This window comes from Orcinus orca, chromosome 8 (assembly GCF_937001465.1).
Source record: "Orcinus orca chromosome 8, mOrcOrc1.1, whole genome shotgun sequence".
In the NCBI taxonomy this organism is placed as follows: Eukaryota; Metazoa; Chordata; class Mammalia; order Artiodactyla; family Delphinidae; genus Orcinus; species Orcinus orca.
The window spans coordinates 3,839,994-3,860,905 of record NC_064566.1 but is presented as its reverse complement, the minus strand read 5'-3'; the positions used below and the strand labels follow the sequence as shown (position 1 = coordinate 3,860,905).

At 57.5% G+C, this 20,912-nt stretch overlaps 2 protein-coding genes across 6 annotated transcripts in view; one reads left to right on the top strand and one right to left on the bottom strand.

The window, feature by feature from the left end:
* Positions 1 to 3,826, top strand: part of CCND1 (cyclin D1) — a 12,455-nt gene extending 8,629 nt beyond the window's left edge. For both annotated transcript variants that reach the window (XM_033402483.2, XM_004278047.3), the window contains exon 5: positions 829 to 3,826. In XM_033402483.2, the coding sequence (XP_033258374.1) occupies positions 829 to 993 (165 nt within the window). In that variant the 3' untranslated portion in view covers positions 994 to 3,826. The remainder of the gene's footprint in view (positions 1 to 828) is intronic.
* On the bottom strand, positions 3,072 to 20,912 carry LTO1 (LTO1 maturation factor of ABCE1). 4 transcript variants are annotated; one of them, XM_033402484.2, is made up of 6 exons: positions 20,777 to 20,912; positions 19,299 to 19,404; positions 18,139 to 18,209; positions 15,076 to 15,193; positions 14,478 to 14,586; positions 3,072 to 12,932 (listed from the first exon to the last, which is right to left on the bottom strand). In XM_033402484.2, the coding sequence occupies exons 1-5, from the start codon at positions 20,824 to 20,826 to the stop codon at positions 14,518 to 14,520; spliced, it is 414 nt and encodes a 137-aa protein (XP_033258375.1). In that variant the 5' UTR covers positions 20,827 to 20,912; the 3' UTR covers positions 3,072 to 12,932; positions 14,478 to 14,517. The 4 variants fall into 4 exon arrangements, with proteins under 4 accessions (XP_033258375.1, XP_049568900.1, XP_049568899.1 ...); XM_049712943.1 differs by having other exon boundaries at positions 3,072 to 11,646; XM_049712942.1 differs by having other exon boundaries at positions 3,072 to 14,586.

Sequence of the window (20,912 nt, the reverse complement as noted above, 5' to 3'; positions counted from 1 at the left end):
CTGAACCTCGTTCCTGTGGGAAAGGCATGGGTCTGTTTCCCAGGCTGCCCTGGAGCCTTTCCTTGGCTCTAGAACAGAAGCCCCGTGTGGCATCCCAGGAGTTGGGACAGCCTCTCTGTTCAGATCCGGGAGCCGCGACTGCCCGGCTGTGGGCGGCACCTTCGAGCTGCTGGGAGATGTGCCCGTGGTGGGACCAGGAGAGGCCCCCGGCCTCCGGGGTTCCTCCTCTCCATTGAACACGCGGGGTGGTCGCTGCCGGGAGCTGTGCGCAGCCGGAGCGTCTCCCAGGACGCAGGCCCGAACGGGAGAGGACAGGGGATAAAGGCCCCAGGGCCACCCAGCATTCATCCTCGGTCAAGCACGGCCTAACGCTTTTGACGGCCATTCATCACGGAATGCTGGGTTCACTGCGAGGGCTGACACGGCAGAGGTTAAGTCCGAAAAGTGGGCCTCAGAGGGCCTCCCCATCCTGGATCAGATGGCACTGAATTCGCGGAGGGCAGCAGTGGGGCTGGTGGGGACCTGGGCCCAGAGATGAGAGCCCCGGCGAGGAGTTCCAGCGAGCGGCCGGGGAGGCAGGGGATTCGGGGCAGGTGGGCAGGAGCGTCTGTGTCCACCAGAGCCCTTGGGTCCCGAGTGGGCTCACCGTGGCCTGGTTGACGTGGGCTTTTCAGGCCGGGAGGGCAGCTGGTGGGCAAACAGGGTCCCCACTGTCGATCCTGGGGTCTGGGCGGCAGCTTCCTGGGTTTGGGGGAGGCGGCGTTTTCGGTGAGCATTGGGAAGGGGCCCCTTGCCGCGGGCCGCCTCCTGAGGACCTGTCTTGTGCAGGACTGCCTCCGCGCCTGCCAGGAGCAGATCGAGGCCCTCTTGGAGTCCAGCCTGCGCCAGGCCCAGCAGCAGAACTTGGACCCCAAGGCCGCGGAGGAGGGGGAGGAGGAGGACGAGGCGGACCTGGCCTGCACGCCCACCGACGTGCGCGACGTGGACATTTGAGGGCGCCGCGGCGGGAGCGGGGCCGGCCGGGCTCGGCGGACGGAGCCGCTCAGGCCCGGTCGCTGTCGGAAGGCAGCCCGCCCCTCAGTGTCTTGGTGTTTTCCTTTGCTCTTTCTCCCTTCTGTCTCTGAGTTAAGCAAAAGAAAAGAAATGTCCCCGAAAACCTATCTTTAAGGAAAAAAAAAAAAAAAAAGGAGAGGAAAAAATAGAATGTGCATAACCCTGAGCTGGAGGGGGAGGAGGGTTGTGCTACAAAAATAGAAGATTGTATACCCCGTAATCAACTAGTTTTTATATTCATGTGTTTGTGTCTCTGTGTTATAAGGATAGGCGTTAACACAAGAAGCGAGTCTGCAGGGGAGGATTAGATTTGATTCTTTATGTGTTTCAAACAAACAAAAAGCATAAAAACGTTTGAAAAAAAAAATAGGAAGAAGTCCACAACCCGTTTTTAAAGTAGAAGAGGGTTTTAGATAGAACTCTACCCGTGTGCTTTTCCCAAGGGCAGAGCTTTAAGGCGGTTCTAGGCATCCTGTATCTCGCTTATGCATGTAGTCACTTTATAAGTCATTTGTTTATTTTATTTCGTAGGTAGGCATGTAACCTTCACCTTGTCGATGGCTGATGTAACCTCTCGGCTAGGGTAGCGTAGAGTTCGGCATTTTCAAGGCCTGATCCTCTTTCTCCCTGTGGACCAACCACCTGAGGGGTTTGCGGGCGCCAGCCTGCGCCTCGGTGACGGAAGGCCACCTCCGACTCCTAGCGTCCGCTACTAGAAAGAGAGACCGCAATAGTGACCTAATATATTCTATTTTTATAATCTTCATATTTTTGTAGTTACCTGTTTATGAGGTGCTGGTTTTTCACCCAACAGATCTGCAGCCTGCTCACATCCAGGTGAAATCTACAGCTGTTTTTCTTCGTTTTTTTGTTTTTGTTTTTTGTTCCTTCTCAATATTCCAAAACCATTCCATTTCAAAGCACTTTCAGTCTCTAGGTGACATCTCTGTGTATGTTGTGTGTGGAGGGGGCGGGGAACGGTTTCTTAATGGAATGGTTTGGGAATATTCCAGTACTTGGGTGCAGACAGGACGGCGAGGCAGGTGCTTGTTGATATGGTGTTAGCGAAAGGGAGATGATGTTTTGGAGGGCTGGGTTCCGGTCAAGGAGAAGAAAATGTGCATTCATTCTCACACTGCCAGGATGATGTGTTCCTTTCCTTTTCTGTAGAGAAGTTGAAGTTTAGGAATCCTTCCGTGCCAACTGGTGTTTGAAAGTAGGGGCCTTAAAGGTTTACCTAGAGAACCAGCAGTTTCAGAGTTCTCTTTAGATGTTTTGCCACGGAAGGTTTTTAAACACTAAAATATATAATTTATAGTTAAGGCTAAAAAGAATATTTATTGCAGAGGATGTTCGTAAGGCCAGTATGATTTATAAAGTAACGCAGTCTCCTCTGATTTACACACACACACACACACACACACACACACACTTTTCTGCGTTAGATGTTGCAGGTGTAGGACAGTTTGTTCAAGTTAGGTCCTTTTATAAGAGAGGGAAAAAAATCCCGAGGAAAAAACACAAAGATGTGGATTTGGCTAATTTGGCCCGATTGGCTTTTCGCAGAGGGATCCAACTGGACAGGTGTCAGAGTTATAAGCACAATTAGATGCTGGAAACAAGTTCAGTTCCGAGTTCAGTTCCAATACGATCTCATCCCCGAACCCTCCTTTCAAAAAAGAAATTTAGCAACCGCTAGATAATTTGCACATCTTGGCTATGTTCGTTTTTGTAATTATTCTGTAGGGAGTGTTGAAGGGAGCGAGGAGGTGAGGGAGGAAGTGTGTGGAGGGGAGGTGGGCGGGGACCACGCGAGGGACAGGCTGCGGCTCCATTTTTCTTTATTCGCTGCTACCGATGACTTCCCAGTACAGTTTGGAAACAGATGCATATCGCTTCTCTTATCTTTCACATTGTTTTGCTGCTATTGGAGAATCAGTTTTTTTTTGTTTTACAATGTCATATACTGCCATGTTCTAGTTTGAATTTTCTCATAGAAAAAATGTATTACGGATGCCTTTTGTTTTTGGTAGCGTTGTTGTTGTTTTCTTTTTTTTTTTTTTTATGTGATCAATTTTGACTTAATGTGATTACTGCTCTATTCCAAAAAGGTTCCTGTTTCACAATTACCTCAAGCTTCACTTAGCCATTTTGCAGACCAGGTGGTCAGGCTCTGTCTGCTGCTTCGGCAGACAGACACGCGGACGAGATCCCAAAAAGGACCTGGTGGGGGATCCCCACCCCGCCGGGCCGCGTTCACGAGGACCCCCCCGGGCGTCTCTGGAGACAGGCCATGTCCGTTTCCTTTGCCCTGCGCCTGTTATGCTGGACTCCCCATCTGACCTGGGATTTACCATCATCGTAGTTTTTACAGCCCGTATCGTTCTTTGCGTATAGCTATGAAAGTTGCATTATTATTATTATTATTATTATTGTAACAAGTATGTCTTCATGTGCCACTGTGGTGCTGTGCTGTAGGACTCGGTCATTTGGCATGAGTGGAATCGCTTCTGGCCTGTGTCACAGTTTGGGGTGCGTTGTATCTGTTATTAGTGTTCTGTTTGTTGTTCTGGTCATTATAGCAAATGCTCCTTTAAAGAGACTTCAGATCTCAATGAAGCCAGCCAACAGTGCTGTGTGCCCGAGAGCCGCCTGACACGCTGCCGAACCAAAAGGATTTGGATTTGCACCGTCCGCGGCGGCCCCAGGCGGGGCAGCCCGTGCGCTTCAAGGCCATTGGCAGGTGCAAACCCGCCCCGCCCCACCCCACCCCTGCAGGAACACTGCTTCCGCTTACCTCAACCATTCTGGCTGCGGCGTCTCTGTCTGAACCAAACGGGGTCCGTGAGGGACGGTCTGTCCGTGGTGGGGGGTGAGATGTGTGTGCTCTAAGGCCAAAGGCCAGTGGCAGGTCCGGGAGCACAGGAGGTCTGTCCCGTGACCAGCAAGTCTGAGGGTCCGGGCGGGCAGGCACTTGGGGGTCTGTGTGTGTTTTTGGTTGCACACCACGGTGTTTCCCAGCACAGACATGTAACCGGCACGTTTCCAGCAGGAAACAAGACAAACGTGAAAAGTCTAGAAATAAAATTGGTAAAACCCCAGTGCAGTGTCCGCTTGTCTGTTTCCTGGGGCGGGCAGGGAGCCAGGGCCATGCGCCCCAAGTTCCTTGGATGGGGGTGGCAGGTGGCAGGTGGGTAGGGGGCCCGCCTCGGCCCTGCGGACGCCGGGGCCAGGCCATCCTCTGTCATGGGGGGCTGCCCTGGGCACCGTGGGCTGTTGGGCTGCATCCCCGGCCTCCACCCGCTAGATGACAGGACCGACCCCGGTCGTGACCACAAAAATCCCTCCAGACGTGGCCAGCGGTCCCCTGGTGATGCAGAAGGAGGGTGTGATTCCCTCCCAGCCAGGAGGAAATCCGGACCAGAGGTCAGTAGTGGGAGAGGGCCGTGTGGACCCCCCCCAGAGTTTGAGGACGGCTCGCAGGCGGCCCCGACCACCTCAGACTACGGCTCTGGCCCGGGTGACGTGAGCCCCGTCGATCAGCCGCCTCCCAGCCCACGTCTGGCCAGTTCGCCCTCCCAGGTTATTTGCAGATAGGAAAGTAAATGAATGCGCTAACCCTTTTCTGGCACAAAGTGCTGTTTGCTCTGGGTGAATCATGGCCCCAAGGTGCCCTGAGCTCGGGGCAGGGGGGAACAACGCCAGTGTCCGGGCAGCGGTCCAGTGGCCTTTCACATGGACCCGGCGACCTGGGAGGCCTGGTGGACACCTGTGACGTCCACCTTTGGGCTCCAGATGCCTGCGAACTGGCCGCGTTCCCAAAGCCGGTGGAGGTGGGAAATGAATCTTGGTCCCAGCTCTGCGGGGCCGGGGCCTCTTCCCAGAGCCGGGAGCTCCCCAAGGTGCCCTCCCCCCGCAGCTGAGCATTCAGCGAGCGCTCCAGAGCCCGGAGGAGGCCTGGGTCACGCGCCAAGGATGGCACTGGCTGCCAGGTCAGTTCGCCACAGCCCTAACGAAGCGCGTGCCGTGGGCCAGCCTGCCCAGGGGGTGCCCGCAGGGTCGGTGGGGCCTGGAGCTTCTGGGAGGAGGTGGGGTGTGCAGGTGCCGGAACTGCTGCCTCCCTGCCCCAGTCCCTCGCCGGCTGGGTGGGGACGTGAGGCAAGGCCCCTGCCCCCGGGGCCTACAGGGTGCTCTGAAAGGGGACCGAGCGAGGGTCAGAGCCTCGGGAGGTGCCCTGAAGCCCAGGGCCTGCTCTGCACCACCGCGGTGGCTCAGCCCCGGGGACCCGCTAGTCTGTGCCAGCACCAGGGCCCAATGACATCGACGACCATGGGCGTACAGAGGGGCCCAAGCGAGGCTGCGACGCCGCAAGGGCCTCGGGGTATCTTGAGGAGCAGGGCCAACACTCTGACTGCATTAAGTTCCAGCGAGGATCCGGGCAGCGGAGGCCGGGGGGCGGCCTGCACTCCACTGGCAGCTGGACGCACAGGACGCCAGGCCTGCGGGGCTGTTTGATGGTTTCTAATGTTGCAGGTGGAAAATCTGTTTGTGGGCTGACAGGTCGGACAGTGGAAAGGAAGAGGGCGTGACGGGGAGGTGGCCTGTGAGGCACAGGGGGAGGCGGGGGGAGGCAGGGGCAGGGGCGCAGATGGGACCCAAAGTACACAGAGGGTTTGGGCCGAGTGAGGAGGGGCCCGGAGCCCCCCAGGGCCGTCTCCCCGGCCGTGAGGCCCCCGGAGGAGGGGCAGCAGGCTTCTCTCAGTTATGCCACGGGCCCAGACCTCTCCAACCGCCCACATCAGCTCGGGCATCCCCTCATGGGGACCCCCCCCATGGGGGTCTGGCTGCCCTGTGCATATCAGGAAAACAAAAACTGGCCTTTGGAGACAAAGCCTTCCGGTGTCCACTCCACTGCCCCTCCCGGAAGCCCGAACGCCTGCTCTCACTCGGGCCCACGGCCACTCACCTGGGGCCTCCCTGCCTCCCAGCCAGTCTCCCTGCCCCAGGCGGGCCCACCACCCTCTGCCAGAACCCCCTGGGGCTTCTAGCTCCTTCCGGCTCCATCCGGGGTCCTGGGACCTGGCCCATCTCTCCAGCCTCACCCCCCGTCTCCCCCAGCCTCAGACTCCTCATTCCCCGAAGTTTCTGCCCAGGGGACTGCAGGACACACCAGACTACTTCCGGCCTCCAGTTTTGTGCTGGAGTGCCCACCCCCTGCTCTCCCCCAGGCTCATGTAAGACTCTCTGCGGTGTTCTCCACCCTGCCCCAGCCAGGTGGCTCTGGTGGTCCAGGAGCCATTACACGTGGTGTTTCCCCTCTGGGCTGTGAGCCCTTGGGGACAGCTGTCCGGCTGGTCCTTCTCTGCCCACACCCTGCACCCCGCCTGCACGCAGCGGCGCTGAGCAGTAGGGCCACGTGCGGGCCGCGGGCTTTGTGAGCTGCCGAGGGCTGGGTCCTGCCTGACCCGGGTGCGGTGGGCACTCGGGGGCCGGGGGGCTCCCCAGGGGCCGGGAGCACCTCATCGCCCTGATGAGGCCCGATAAGCCCCGGGACACAGCCTGGGCACTAAGGCGAGTCAGTTCCCTGCCAGGGCCCCAGATTCGAGGGGCCCCAGGGCAGGCGTGTTTGCAGAGGTGGGTACTGCTGGGACCCTGGGCGCCAGGCTCCCCACCTTCCCTCTGAGCCCGTCCCTCCTGGAAGCCCGGCAGCAGCAGGGCTTGGCTGTCCCACTACGAGGCCAATCCCAACTCCGGGGGGCGGCTGCATGGGGCGTGTGTCCCGCACGCTGGGCTGGCCTCCGCCATGCACAGGGCTCTGTCAGCCCAGGAATGTCTTTGATCAGGAGTTTATGCAGAGGGGACGCAAGCCCCTGGCCTCTAATCCGTTCCCACAGTCCCCCTGCCCGCCGGCCCCTGCCCTGAGCCACACCTCGGCCCAGCAGACAATAGCCACGGCCGGTGGGCGGGCAGCGCCAGGGACGAGGGCCGGAGGCCCACATCCGGGGGCATTGTCACCGCCACTCACAGGGCGCACAGGAGGATGGGGAAGCTCTTGGCTCAAGGGCTGCCATCGGCCCAGAGCCTATCAGAGACGGCAGCGTCTGTTAATCCTTTCAAGTTTCAACTAGCAGCGAGACAGCCTCCCCAGGGCGGTCCCTCTAGAGCAGACCCGTCTAGCTAGAGGGTCTACCCACATTCTGGACCCCAAGCCCGCCGAGCACGCCGGGCAGTGTTCCTTGCCTGGTCCCATCGCAGGAGGACAGTAGCTTAAGGTCACTCAGCACGTACTGGGGGCTGGGCACTGTGCTAAGGGCCAAACACACCATTTCTCCCACATCTTTTTGTTGTTGTTGTTTTGTTTTGTTTTTACGGCCGTGCCGCAGGGCATACGGAATCTTAGTTCCCTGACCAGGGATCGAACCCGTGCCCCCTGCATTGGGAGTGCAGAGTCTTAACCACTGGACGGCCGGGGAAGTCCTCTCCCTAAATCTTGAAACAGCCCCCAGGGGTTGGTGACAGGCAGGGGACACACTGGCGAGGGGGCCCTGTGGAGCCCACGTTCCTCTCGCAGGTACAAGTATTCCCATCTTCCAGGTCAAGGGTGGGCAGGCTTCTCCACAAAGGGCCAGATAGGGAGTGTTTGGGGCTTTGCTGGCCATGGTCTCCATCCAGCTCCTCTACTCCACTGCACGGAGCAGGCAGCCACGGAGGACAGTACGGCAACGAGCACAGCCAGGCAGGATCTGGGCTGAGGGTGGGAGTGAGCCGACTCCTGCTGGAGAACGAGTAAACCGGGGCCCAGAGAGGTGAAGTAACTGAGCCAGGATCACATGGCGGGGAGCTGACCAAGCCAGGCCAGTGGCCGAGTTTGTGTCTCTGGGGCCTGGGCCCCCGGCAGTCAGCTTGGTTGCCTTGCCGAGAACGAGGTCTTCAAAACTGGGCTCGAAGAAAACGCACGAAGTCTTCATTTGAGTATTTTTCACCCGATGGTCAGTGCGTGCACTCGGGGCGGCCCTGCTTTGCCAGGAGGCCCAGGGGTCGAGGTCAGGTCCACCCACGTCCAAGACTTGAAGTCAGCGGCCCCTGCGGCCAGGGCAGTGTCTCGGTCAGCCGGCCTGGAGAAGGGCGGCCAGGCGTGCTGGCAGTGTCGTCCGACGTGGCCAGTCGTTGTTTGAAAAACACTCTCACACGTGAGCACATTTTAGAGGAAAAGACCCAGGAGTTGGATCTCAGCTCTGCAACTTTCAGGCTGTGCGGCTTCGCCTTCTGGGCCTCAACTTTCTCACGCATAAAATGGGGACAGTCACGTCTGTAAGAAGGGCGGCTCCGAGAGGGCACCCTAGCATCTGTGACACACCCAGCATGAAAGCGGGGCTCAGTCAATCTGTTCAGTGACCGCCTCCTGGGGTGACGCGAGGACCAATGGCTCGACGTCCATGAAGCATTGAGCACAGTGCCTGGTGCACAGGCATCACTCAGTAAACGTCACCACACTGTCAGCGTGACCACCACCATCCCATGCATCGTCCAGGTGTGCAAGGAGGCCCCGCTGGTCCCCGGGGGGTGGTCGAGGCCATCCTTATTTCCCTCCTCTAGCAGTTCTTGGTCTTTGTGCCCACACTGAGCCTCCCACCTTGTGTTGACAGCACCCAGATTTCACTCGGTGGGAACCACCGTTCTCAGCTCTGTGGCTCAGGTGGGACCGACCCCATCCCCAGCTCCGGGACAGGCGCCAATGGGCTCAAAGCCAACAGCACATCTGCCCCCCCGGACCAGTGGCAGGTTCAAGGGCGGATGTGAAATCTAACAGCCAGCGAGACTCAGGGAGACATTGTCTGGAGCTTCTGGAGAAGAGAGCACTCCACTCTGTTCCTTAGGCCTCCTGGGGGCGGGCACAGCCCTTCTGCCCCGATAGGGGCGTCCGTGGTGCTGCGGCCCCAGGATGGGTCCCGAGCGTGAAGCCGGTCGTGCGGGAGAGCAAGAGTGGGACCAGGTCTCCAGACGAGCTGCTGGAGCTGCCCATCACTGCCCCTTACTGTTTGAGTCCATTTGATGAGTTTCCTAGCATTTTCAAAGCTTCTTAACTATCACACTGTATGTGTGTTTTCTACCTTTTCTAGATGTAACATGTATTATTGATATAAACAGGGGCTGAGACCAGGGGAGAGCTTCGAGCCAGCCTTCACTGGCAGACCCTGTCTCGGCCCCTGTACAGAGCCAGCGGGGCCCCCCAAAGGCAGCAGCCTCTCAGGGGAGGGAGCCAGGGGGCTCCCGTGCCTTGAGACAACAGCGTCTTTCTGGGGTGTAGGTACCACCTGCCCCTCAGAGCAGCTGAGTAGGGAGCTGAAGCAAATGCCTTAAGAAGGAAGCTCGCCACACGTCAGGCCAGGAAGAAGGGTCTGGACATCACCGCGTCCTGCCTCTTCACTCAGCAGATGGCCGAACGGCAGCCCAGACCTCCTTATCAGTGTCCTGGGGCTGCTGGAACAAGCCATCACAGAGTGCGTGGCCACATCAACAGGAATTTATCCTCTCACCGTCCTGGAGGCCGGGGCCGTGCTCCCTGCCCCAGGTCTCATGGAGGCCGGGGCCGTGCTCCCTGCCCCAGGTCTCATGGCTGCTGGAAACGCCCGGCGTCCCTGGGCTTACAGACGCCTCACTCCGTTCTCAGCCTCTGCTCTTGCACGGCTGTCTCTCCTCCATGTCTCTCTTTACATGGCATTCTCCTCTTCAAGGACACAGTCACGGGAGAGGTAGGGCCCCCTACTCTAGTACAACCCACCATAACCTACACGAGTCACAGCTGCAAGAACCCTATTTCCAAAGGTCACATTCCCAGGTACCAGGGGCTGGGACTTCATCACATCTTTTAGGGGATATGGTTCAACTCAACAGATGTGTCTGAGCTCTCAGAGCTAGGGAACCTGCTCGTGGAGCACCCTGGGATTTCAGGGGCGCATGCCCACCAAAAATAATGGAAGTTCAATAAATCCTTGCTGAAAGGATGGAGACAGCCCGCCACTAAGTCTTCAGTTCCATGGCCGTTTACTTGGGGCATGGGGTCCCCTGGCCCATCACACTCCTGAGTGGGCAGAAACAGGATCATACTCAGATATCGCTCCAACCCTAGGGACCCAAGGCCCAGCTGATCTGGTAAAGGGCACCAGGGAGATGGGGCCGAAGCGCTGTCTCCACAGGGGCCCCCAAGGGACACACCAGCCAGGGCCTCCATGTCAGGTGAGTTTAATCAGCCATCAGAGCTATGGAGAAGTTCACAGGCAAGGAGCGACTGTCCTTCTAGGGACACTGAAGTGAGCCCCTAAGTCCTGGTGGCTTGGATAGGCCCGTCCCTCTGGGGGCCTGGCCCAGCACCTGCACGGCTCTCGTGTCCTGTGAGAACTGAACGCAGCGCCCGCTTTTCTCTGAGGGATCATACTCGCTTGGGGACACGTTTCCTGGGCCGCAGACCGGTTCCTCACTTCACTCACCAAGGAATGGAATAACTGTGGAGTTGGGACGACCTCACCAGTTACTTACAGGTTTTGATCTCTCCAAATTACATGGTGTTTTCAGGTAGGGTGGAAGAGACGTTCTCCACGGTGCTGAGCTCAAATGAGAGCTCACAAAGCGAGTCATGCCAAGGTCACCTCCTCCAAGAAGCCTTCCTGCCCACCTTCCCACTCCCTTATCCCCCAGGCAGAGCTGAACGCCCCCCCCACCCCGCCTCCCCATCCATCCCTCAGTGAGCCGTGCTCAGAGGGTCGAGGGCAGCCGATGGCCCACGCGGTCCACGCCTCCCCTGCTGCGGCCAGCACGGGTCCCTTCCCATAACACCGACCGTCTCTGCCGCGGTCAGCTAGGTGCAGGACCGGTCACACAGACAGGCTGTGAATCATCAGGAAAGTGAGACTGCGCCTGGCTAAGAATAACTTAAGCAAGGCCCCTGACCCCCGCCGTGCTCAGGCCTGAGGTCAGCCACTTACTGCGACCGCTGGTACATCACTCAGCTCGGCTGGGAGCCCCAGGCCCCCATCTGCCGGGGTGAGGGGGGCAGGCAGCGACCCCACCTCATGGGCTTTGTGGACACTTCAGTGACCCAAGGAAGGTCAAGGCGGCCACGAGCAGCCACTCAGTAAATAAGACTTCTTATCCCTCCCTCCAAATCACTTCATTCTTTTCTCACCACTGGGTAGAGAAAAACAACAAGCTGAATGTGAAGTAAAGCAAGCGTCCGGGACTGGGCTCTGGCCTGTGGGTGGGTGTTTCCCACCACCCACCGCGGTGCCTCTGAGAGTATAGTTCCAACGTGGTAAGTTCAGGTGGACTGATTAGCCTGCTTACTCCCAATTACTGATGTTCTAAAAAATAAAATGAAGTAACTTCAACTTTTTTTTTTAATAAAATTTATTTATTTACCTATTTATTTTTGGCTGCGTTGGGTCTTTGTTGCGGTGCACAGGCTTCTCTTTGCGGTGGCTTCTCTTGTTGCGGAGCACGGGCTCTAGGTGCACGGGCTTCAGTAGTTGTGGCGCACGGCTTCATTGCTCCGCGGCATGTGGGATCTTCCCGGACCAGGGCTGGAACCCGTGTCCCCTGCATTGGCAGGCAGATTCTTAACCACTGCGCCACGAGGGAAGTCCCAAAGTAACTTCAACTTTTAAGTGAAATGGTCTTCTTCTCTCCCAAGTTAAGTCTGTCCAGGCAGCCAGACAGGGTGGCTATTACAGGCCACCCTGTATTCACCCTATGGCTGAATTATGTCCCCACAAAAATTCATGTTGGAGTCTTGCCCCTCAGAACCTAGAATGTGACTATATTTGGAGATGGGGCCTTTAAGGAGGTAATCAAGGTGGGCCCCAATCCAACAGGGCTGGAGTCCTTAAAGCAACACCAACACACACACAGGGACGACTGTGTGAGGACACAGGGAGAAGATAGCCGTCTACACACCAAGGAGAGGCCTCAGGAGGAACCGGCCCTGCCCACACCGGGATCTCAGATTCCAGCCTCCAGGACTGGGAGACAGTGAATGCCTGTTGTTTAAGGCACCCACTGTGCGGCATTCGCTATGGCAGCCCCAGCTGACTAATAATGTGGCACAAAGTATGCTGGGAGTTTCCGACAGGGAAGAGCAAGCAGGCCAGAGCGGTGGGAAATCTATGAGCCCCGGAAAGGTGGAGATCCAACAAGGTTAATATCCACCAGGACCAGGTGTAGGTGGACAGGAAGGGATGGGATGGGATGGGCTGGGGGACAGGGCAAGCAGGATACCTTTGCCTGCAAACAATGGAAGCCCTACCGAAGTGGCCTTGAACTAGGGCATTCATCAGCTCCTATAAACGAGGCTGGCAAGCACAGCGCCTCTCGGGGGTCAGTCAGCACAGCTGCTCGGCAATGTCCTCGGGCTGGGTCCTCGCTGGCTGGGCTCTGCCATGCCCAGGTCTGGCTTCATCCACAGCTGCTTGCAAGCTGCCTGTCATAATTCCAGGCGTCGCATCCCCACAGGACAACTTCCAAAAGAGATACCATCTCTCTCAAGAGTGATGTGACCTTTCCCAGAAGCCCTTGGGTGTCCTCCACCGTCTCATCAGCCAGAAGAGCAAGCTCCCCGGGCCCCATCGCTGGAGGTGGCATCACAGGAACAGAGTGGTTGTGACGCGAACAGGGGCTCTGTCTGTACTGTAATCCAGAACACCTGTCTTGGGTGACCAAGGGGTCCTGGAAACTGGGTCTCATCCTCCAAGAAGGAGCCAGGCTGGCACAGGTCAAGTCCAGTGTCCAGGGCCCCTGAAGATGACGGATGAGGCAGCTCGGCCCCGCGGGACGGGGGAAAGGAAGTGGCTGCCGGCTGCTCTGGCTGACACCTGGCATGGGAGAGGCTGAGCGGAGAGAGACGGAAGGGGTCGGGGGGAGTGAGGTTTGGGGCAGGAGAGGTCAGTGATAAATGCACGCGGTGGCTGGCCAGGGGCAGCAGGACCCGACCCTTTCCTGAACATCACGGGGCGCCATCCTGTCGTGGTAGCTGCCTCCATGCGTGTTAATGAAACATGCAGACACAAACACAACAGAAGGCTGTTCGGTGCGACCCTGGTACCTCAACCCCAGATATCACGGAGAAAGGAAAGAATTCGCTAGATGTCGCATCAAAAATGGTCCCAGGGCTTCCCTGGTGGTGCAGTGGTTGGGAGTCTGCCTGCCGATGCAGGGGACGCGGGTTCGTGCCCCGGTCCGGTAGGATCCCACATGCCGCGGAGCGGCTGGGCCCGCGAGCCATGGCCGCTGAGCCTGCGTGTCCGGAGCCTGTGCTCCGCGACGGGAGAGGTCACAGCGTGAGAGGCCCGCATACCGCCAAAAAAAAAAAAAATCCACCCAGAAAAACGACAACAAAAGCCCCTCCATCCCACCAGCCCGAGATACGCGCTGCTGGTGTCTGTGACCGAGATGCACCTGAGGCCGTGCACCGCGTACAGATGGTGCCTTTTAAGTCCGGGCAGAAAACAGAAGAACTCACACTAGAAGGAAGGCTGCAGTAAGGCTCCAAAGTTTCTGCACACAGAACGGTGGCCTTAAAGGCTCCTCCCCTTGACCATTTTTGAGGCTGCAGAGCCCCACCCACCCGGGGACACAGGAAGAGCACGTCCCAGCTTCCTGGGGACAGGGCTGGCCTCTGCTCCTCTCAGCCAGACGCCCACGTCCATGGCCACATGAGAAGCCCCAGGGCTCCACGGGGCACAGCGGGGACCTGCGGGCAGGGACCCCCGAGACTGTGGGTGCGACTGTGCATTCCAGAGCGGGCACCAGGAGACAGGGCTGAAGTCCCAGCTCTGCCGCCCACTGCCCTTGGACCAGGCAGTCTCTTGGGCCTGTTTCCTAGTCTATAAAATGGGAATAACGCCTGCCTCATGGGCTCCTGAAGGGACTAAATAAAACATGAGAAGCAGGTCACAGCACTGGCCCATCTCAGGGGTCAATAAATGTCCCAGTACCCATCACTCCTTCCCATTAACCTGCTTCATGTCAACCCTGTGGCTCTCATTTTTTAAAAAACTGTCCCTCTGAGCGCTGACCAAAGCCCGGGGAGTAAAGGGGAGGTTTATCCTATCCAGAGCCAACCCGAGTCTAGATCCAGCCAGGCCTGCCAGGTGACGAGAACCCGTGAGCCAGGGGCCTGGACCCTGGCTGGACCAGAGAAGAGCAGCCCGGTTAGGGCTCTGCCAGGGCCGCGTTCACGCTGCAGAGCAGACAGGGCCCAACAAAGGACGGGCCTATGTGGAGGGGCCCCGTGGGGGGAACGGAGGCCACCCGGCAGACCTCGGGGGAAGGAAGCCCTTTCAGCGGCCAAGCTGGAACCCTCCCGGCAAAACAATGAATCCCCCATCATTGTTTTGCCTTTAATCACATTTTTAAACACTTAACATACGAACATCTGTTCCCTGATGTTTCGTCTTTGTGCGTCTGTCATCCTCAAAATGAAAGTCCGGAACCTTCTGCACTAATTTTAAAGTCGGGCTGGACGTTTAGTAATGAACAAAGCTGAAAAAACACAAAAGAAAAAAATGTTTTTTTAAATTAGAGCAGAAGTCTCTCTAGCTGGAGCTCTACTTGCCTAGGTCACCTCCCTTCAAGAAGTTCCCACACCTGCTCCCTACATGGCCCTCGGTCTCCTTACATCGACACACACGGGTTTCTCTCTAGCTGGAGCTCTACTTGCCTAGGTCACCTCCCTTCAAGAAGTTCCCACACCTGCTCCCTACATGGCCCTCGGTCTCCTTACATCGACACACACACGGGTTTCTCTCTAGCTGGAGCTCTACTTGCCTAGGTCACCTCCCTTCAAGAAGTTCCCACACCTGCTCCCTACATGGCCCTCGGTCTCCTTACATCGACACACACGGGTCTCCTTTACTGGCCATTTGTATGTTACCGGTGGCGCCTAAACCATTAGCGAAATGAGCCCCCAGGGCTGCCCCAGCTACATCTGAGAAAGGCACCCCGATCAAAGGAAACACACAGGACACAAACCTGCCTAAATTTCCCTCTAATTCTGTCTAGGTCTTCATGAAGTTTATCATAAGTAGGGTCATCATAAGGGAATTTCTGAATCATTCCAAGCAGCGATTCTAAGACCTTCATCTTTTTGCTGTAAAACACAGAAATAAAGACTTTTGGTCCTTTGCACACAACAGGCTCAGCTTACGTAACAGATGCCGCTCGCCGGCTTTAAAGTGCTGGTGCCGAGCGTGCCTGGCCTCAGGGCTGGTGACTAACTGTCATCACACGAAACAACCTTTACTCACCTGGCAACGTGAGCCCGCCCGCACCCGCATCTGGACGTCAAGAGCGAACTGACCTTACAGGGACGGCTCCATCCGGGCCCAGCGGCCAAGGCAACACCGACAAGCACGCCGACCCCCGGTCCCCAGGTCTGACCCCAGAGCGGACAGAAGCAGACGGGAAAGAGTGCCGGGCACAGCCTTGCCTGCTCTGGACTTGGGGATTTTCCAGGATCTGCAATCTTCACGCTCACGGCCTCTGGGAGTTTAACAGCAGGTAAACCGGCAAGCCCCCTCCATCCATAGGGCAGAAACCAGTGGCCGGTGTTTGAGTTCGGCTCCGGCTCCCTTTCCCAGGAAGACGAGGAGCTCAGCTGGTGGGCGGCCTGGAGCGCAACCGCCCCGAGGCACTCAGGTGTTTCACATCTCTGAGCCTCAGCGTCCTCATCTGTAAAATGGGGCCTTAACGGCCACCTCCCAGGCTCTCAGGACGATAAAGCCCAGAACGTGCTACAGAGTAGGGGCTCGATAAACGTCAGTCTCCTCGCTTCATCTGGGCGGGTGGGTGCCCTCTGGGTCACAGGTAAGCGACCCTGCCGAGCCACCTTCCCCTCACCACATCTGATCCCCAGGGTGTCAGGAGCGTGCCAGATATCTGATCCCTGGGAATCCTGAAGGACTCATCCTTAGGATGAAGCAACGGCCATTCAGAGTGACCAGGGCCTGCTCACATCTGCGGCTTTTAAACCAGTTTAGAAGAACTATGATGGCCACCTCTTGGAGAAAACACAGAACTGCAAAAGGCCAGAGCGAGTGAAGTAAAGCAACAAAGCACTTGGTTCCCAGGGAGTTGCAAGGCAGATGCCAACACGCGGGAAACGGCTGAACCTGCCACGGAACAATGACTACCACCCACTCCCAGCTCTGCAAGCAGCGACGGGTCATTCCTGCCCTCCCCGGTCAGTGAAGCTACTCCAGACACACCCAGCCCGTCGCACGGTCAAAGCCAGTGCGTGTCAGGAGGGTGTGACCCGCTCACGGCTGGTGTAAGGGAAAAAGCCTTCACCCGACTGCGGAAGGGGCAGAGGAGCATCTCGGGGTAGGTCAGAAAGCTACGGTCACCTGATGGAAAGGTCGCCATCCTTCAGCTGAGATACGGCTCTCCACACAGCTTCTCTGGTGTTACCGTTCCCTTAGCTCACTGAAGGATAACACACGTGGCAGGTGTTTCTAACATCCTTACTTGAAACATAAAGAAGCAGATCCTCGGCCCGCCTTCTACCATTTTTAGGAAAACTGTAGACTTAGAAAATCCAAAATCCATTGCTCTAAGATAAAGGGTTTTAGGCTCTGCCTGTGGGGTGGGGATGGCGGGGCGGTGGGCCACGGGCCCTCTGATGGATGGACCGGGGGCACGGCTTTAGGAGGGGAGGGAACCCCTGCCCTGGGGTGCGGATGGGCAGCCCCCAGGTGCGAGACCCTTCCCACCCAGTGCGGGCCCTCCGTGAGCCGCAGATCCCGGGGCGGGGAGAAGGGGAGGCTGCTGGAGCCTTCCAAGTCCGTGCGCTCCACCCCGCCTTCCTGGACCGGGAGCGGGGAGCCACGCTCCGCTCCGACAGCCGCCCAGTGGCGCCCGGGGCTGCCAACCACTGTCCCAACCTGACCGCCAGCTACCCGCCCACTCCCACTGAATCTTCAGAGGAAAATCTCCCCAAGACGGCCCTCGGCTGATGGACGAATCCGGTCAACTCCCACGCGCTCCGTGACGGGACAGGTCAGAGGGCAGGCGACCCCACAGTCACCCACACTGTCTTGAGCATCCCTGCTCTGACATTTCCATATGGCTGTGGCCCAAGTTCTAGAAATTCAAAATATTCCAAATAAGATGACAGGTCACGTGGACGGGGGAATGCCAGCTTCCCTGCTCTGTTACCCACTCTCCGGGCACCCCTCCCAGGCCAGGCAAAGCCACCAGACATCGAGATGATGCGGCGCAGCCGCCGAAGCCCAGTGTCGGCTCCCATGGGCGGCAGGACGGCCTTTCACGTAAGGGTGCGTTTCCAGCTTAAGAATGAAGACCGGGGGTGGGGACAGGGTCCCGGGGCTTCAGGAAGCAGCAACCAGCACAAGCACGCTCCAAAGGCTACAGACGGGCTTCCCTGGTGGCGCAGTGGGTGAAAATCCGCCTGCCAATGCAGGGGACACTGGTTCGAGCCCTGGTCCGGGAAGATCCCACATGCCGCGGAGCAACTAAGCCCGTGTTCCGCAGCAGCTGAGCCTGCGCTCTGGAGCCTGCGAGCCACAACTGCTGAGCCCGTGTGCCACAACTGCTGAAGCCTGTGCGCCTGGGAGAGGCCACCGCAATGAGAAGCCCGCGCACTGCAACGAAGAGGAGCCCCCGCTCGCCACAACTAGAGAAAGCCCACGTGCAGCAACGAAGACCCAACGCAGCCAAAAATAAAAAAATAAAAAAATAAAAAAAGGCTACAAACACTACAAATAACAGCTCATGGTTACTTAGTGCTTCCAGGTACCCGACACCTGTGAAACACATGAAATGTGTCTCCAGGGAAAAGGCAGGGGGATCCAAGGACCCTTGGGAAGTAATAACAAGGGATGTTCACCCAACACCAGAAATGCGCCCGGCGCTTTCTAGTTACTATTTCCTGTAAACCTCATGACAACGTTTCAGGTTCGGCCTGGTTATTTCTCCATTTTACAGGTGAGGAGACTAACCGCCCAGGGTCAGAGTGAGCTATGAAACCGGAACTTCCCGTCCAGACACCGAAGAAGAAAGAAGGCTCAGCTTTACCTGTCTTTCTCAGTGGTGCAGCCGTGCAGGAGACATCTCCAGGCAAGAGCAAAACCTTGGTAGCACCCGATCTGTGAATTTACAAAACATTCAAGAGTGAAGTGACTAACCAACAGCTCTACTTGATCTAAATATCAAGCTCTCAAAACAAAAAGGGGGCGGGGGCCCAGGGGGCAGCGGTGCTTCTTCTCTTGCTGCTCTGGAAGCACCCACTGGGCACCAGGCTACAGAAGTTGGAGGTCAAGTCACCAGCGGGGCAGCCAGCCTCCAAGATGGCCCTACTGGACCTCACCTCCCCACCCCTTGGTATTCCTGCCCTGTGCGGTCCCCTGACCGGATCAGGGTGACCTTGATGAGCAGAACACACAGGAAGAGGCAGCACGTGACCTCTGAATCTAGGCACTGACAATGTCACCTCTGCCCTGCCGACGTGGGTCACCCGCACAGTGTCTCGAGGACACTCCAGCAGCCCTGTGGAGAGGTCCACGCGGTGAGGACCACAGACCCTCAGAATCCGTGTGAGACCCCAGCAAGCTGACTGCAGGCTGGCTGACTCGTAACTCCAGCATCCAGAGACCCCGAGCCGGAACCAGCCGGCTCAGCAGCTCCTGGACCACAGACCCTCAGAATCCGTGTGAGATAATAAACACTGGCTGTCTTACGCCCACGTGTCTTGTGCTGATTCGTTCTGCAGCAACAGACACCTAATACAGTCCTCACGGCCTCAGACGTTAGTGTTTAGGGCCAGTTATCCCCATAAGTGAGGGCCAATCTAGGTCGAAGGGCAGGAGAAAAGGGAATCAGGGATTTTATGGAATTTCAACAGAAATATAAATGGCATGTCTTCGCAAGACACAGGGTGCTCACTCTCTGGGGGAGGATTCAGCTGCCTTAAGACACAGGGCGGCACCGTGACACTCGACGTCGACTGAGGTGAGGGGGGACTTGTCTTCTCTTTCTCCGGCCCACCTGACTCCATCATCTCCACACAGCAACACCCTCTGCGGGCTCTGTTCTGAGACGACTTCTCCGTCAACGTTCTGTCTAGCCTACTGCCACGTGCAGAGGCCTCAAGTGGTAGCTCCACCACACCGATCATCAAGGCAAACTGTCAACGGTAAGAGAAAAGGACTCCTTTCCAAGTGGGGGGTCCCACTCACCTCAGATCCGATTTTAGCTCCATGTAACGTGCCATACCGTCTTCCTTCAATCATACCCAAACTACTTCCTTCTTCGTAGCCTTCCTGATAACCTTCCCCGTGAAACCTGCAACAGAGGAGAGGAAGCGTGAGCAAATAAACAGGAGAAAGAGCATTCTTCCTGCAAAAACTTTCCTCTTCCACATTACCCAGACCTAGCAAGACAAGACCGAGTACTGTAGAAAAAGAACAAAATGTAAGTCGGAAAACGTCAGTTCCAGTCTCAGCTCCACCCCTCCCCAGGCCTCTGCGTCTGGCAAGTCGCTGTAATTCTGGAAGCCCAATTTACCTCTTCTACAAAGAGGAAGGTGGGCTAAATCGGTGATTCCCAAACCTGGCAGAATATCGGAGACACACAGGAAATTGTCAACGATACCAATTCAGGGGCCTCACCCCTCGTATTCAGTAAGTCTGGAGGAAGGCCCAGGAATCCGCTTTGCAAAATCTCCCCGGTAACTCGTCTGCAGCCAGGTCAGCGAGCCCCAGTTCTGGGTCTGTAAGCTAGACTGCTTGGTCAAGTGCTTCAAAAAAACCCAAAAACTCTGCAACGTGTACCAGGCTTTCCATCACATCTCAGGAGGCTAGCAAGGAGAAACGCCATCAGATGATCACAAAATGTACCGTGACCGTGGCGCCTGCAGTAGCATAAAGGCTCTGACTTTGAAGGCCCAGCAGTGTAATTGGCACCAGCGTAACTTGCGGTCGCCGAAGTGAAAGGGGTGTGCTGGAGCGCCCAGTGAGGCCGAGGGGATAGCTCCCACTTACTGGCTGTGTGGCCCTGGGAGTGACCTTGCCTCCTCATCTGAAAGACAGGGTGAAGGATAGGATCCCCTTCACAAGGAGAGCTAAAATAAATAACTGGATACAACGCTTAGCTCAGCGTCCAATTCACAGCAAACTCCAAATAAACGTCAGCGACTGTTTACTGTTCACTCTCTTTCTTAACTGACATCTACTGATGTCTCAAGTGGGCAGGGCACTGGAAGACAGCCACAAAGCAACCAGCAGCTCCCCCGTCACAGCCCTAGGCGCTCCCGGGGGCTCAAGAGGGAAAAGCAGGACGCCTGACACATTTAAGAGCATGTCCGTGAATGCTGCCGTATGTCCTACCACTGAGGAACAAGAAAAAGGGGCAGCGCCCAGATGGCAAAGGTCCGTCCCACCCGAGGAAGGAGCGTCCCTGGAGGGAGACAGTCACCAGACCGAGCAGATGCGTGAAGCAGCCCCGGACGGGGGAGGCGGATCCAGAGGAACAGCTGGGCACGTGGCGCTCGCCCGAGAGGCCGATGAGCAAAGGAGAAGCAGAAGCATCTCGGGCCCTCCCGCGCCAGCCGCCTTCTGAGCCACAGCGCGTTCCCCCAGGGCCCGGGCGGCCGCCGCAGCCCAGCGGCTGAGAGCAGACCTGCTCGGGTGGGGGCCCGGCCCAGCCCCCTACCCACCTATCATCCGCCATCACGACGGCGTCGAACATGTCCTGACTCCCGGCCATGGCGGCAGCCGGCCCGCCCCCAACCCCCGCCCCTCGAGCTCCGGTGCCAAGCGCTGCGGCCGCAGACCCACGAGCCTAGGGCACAG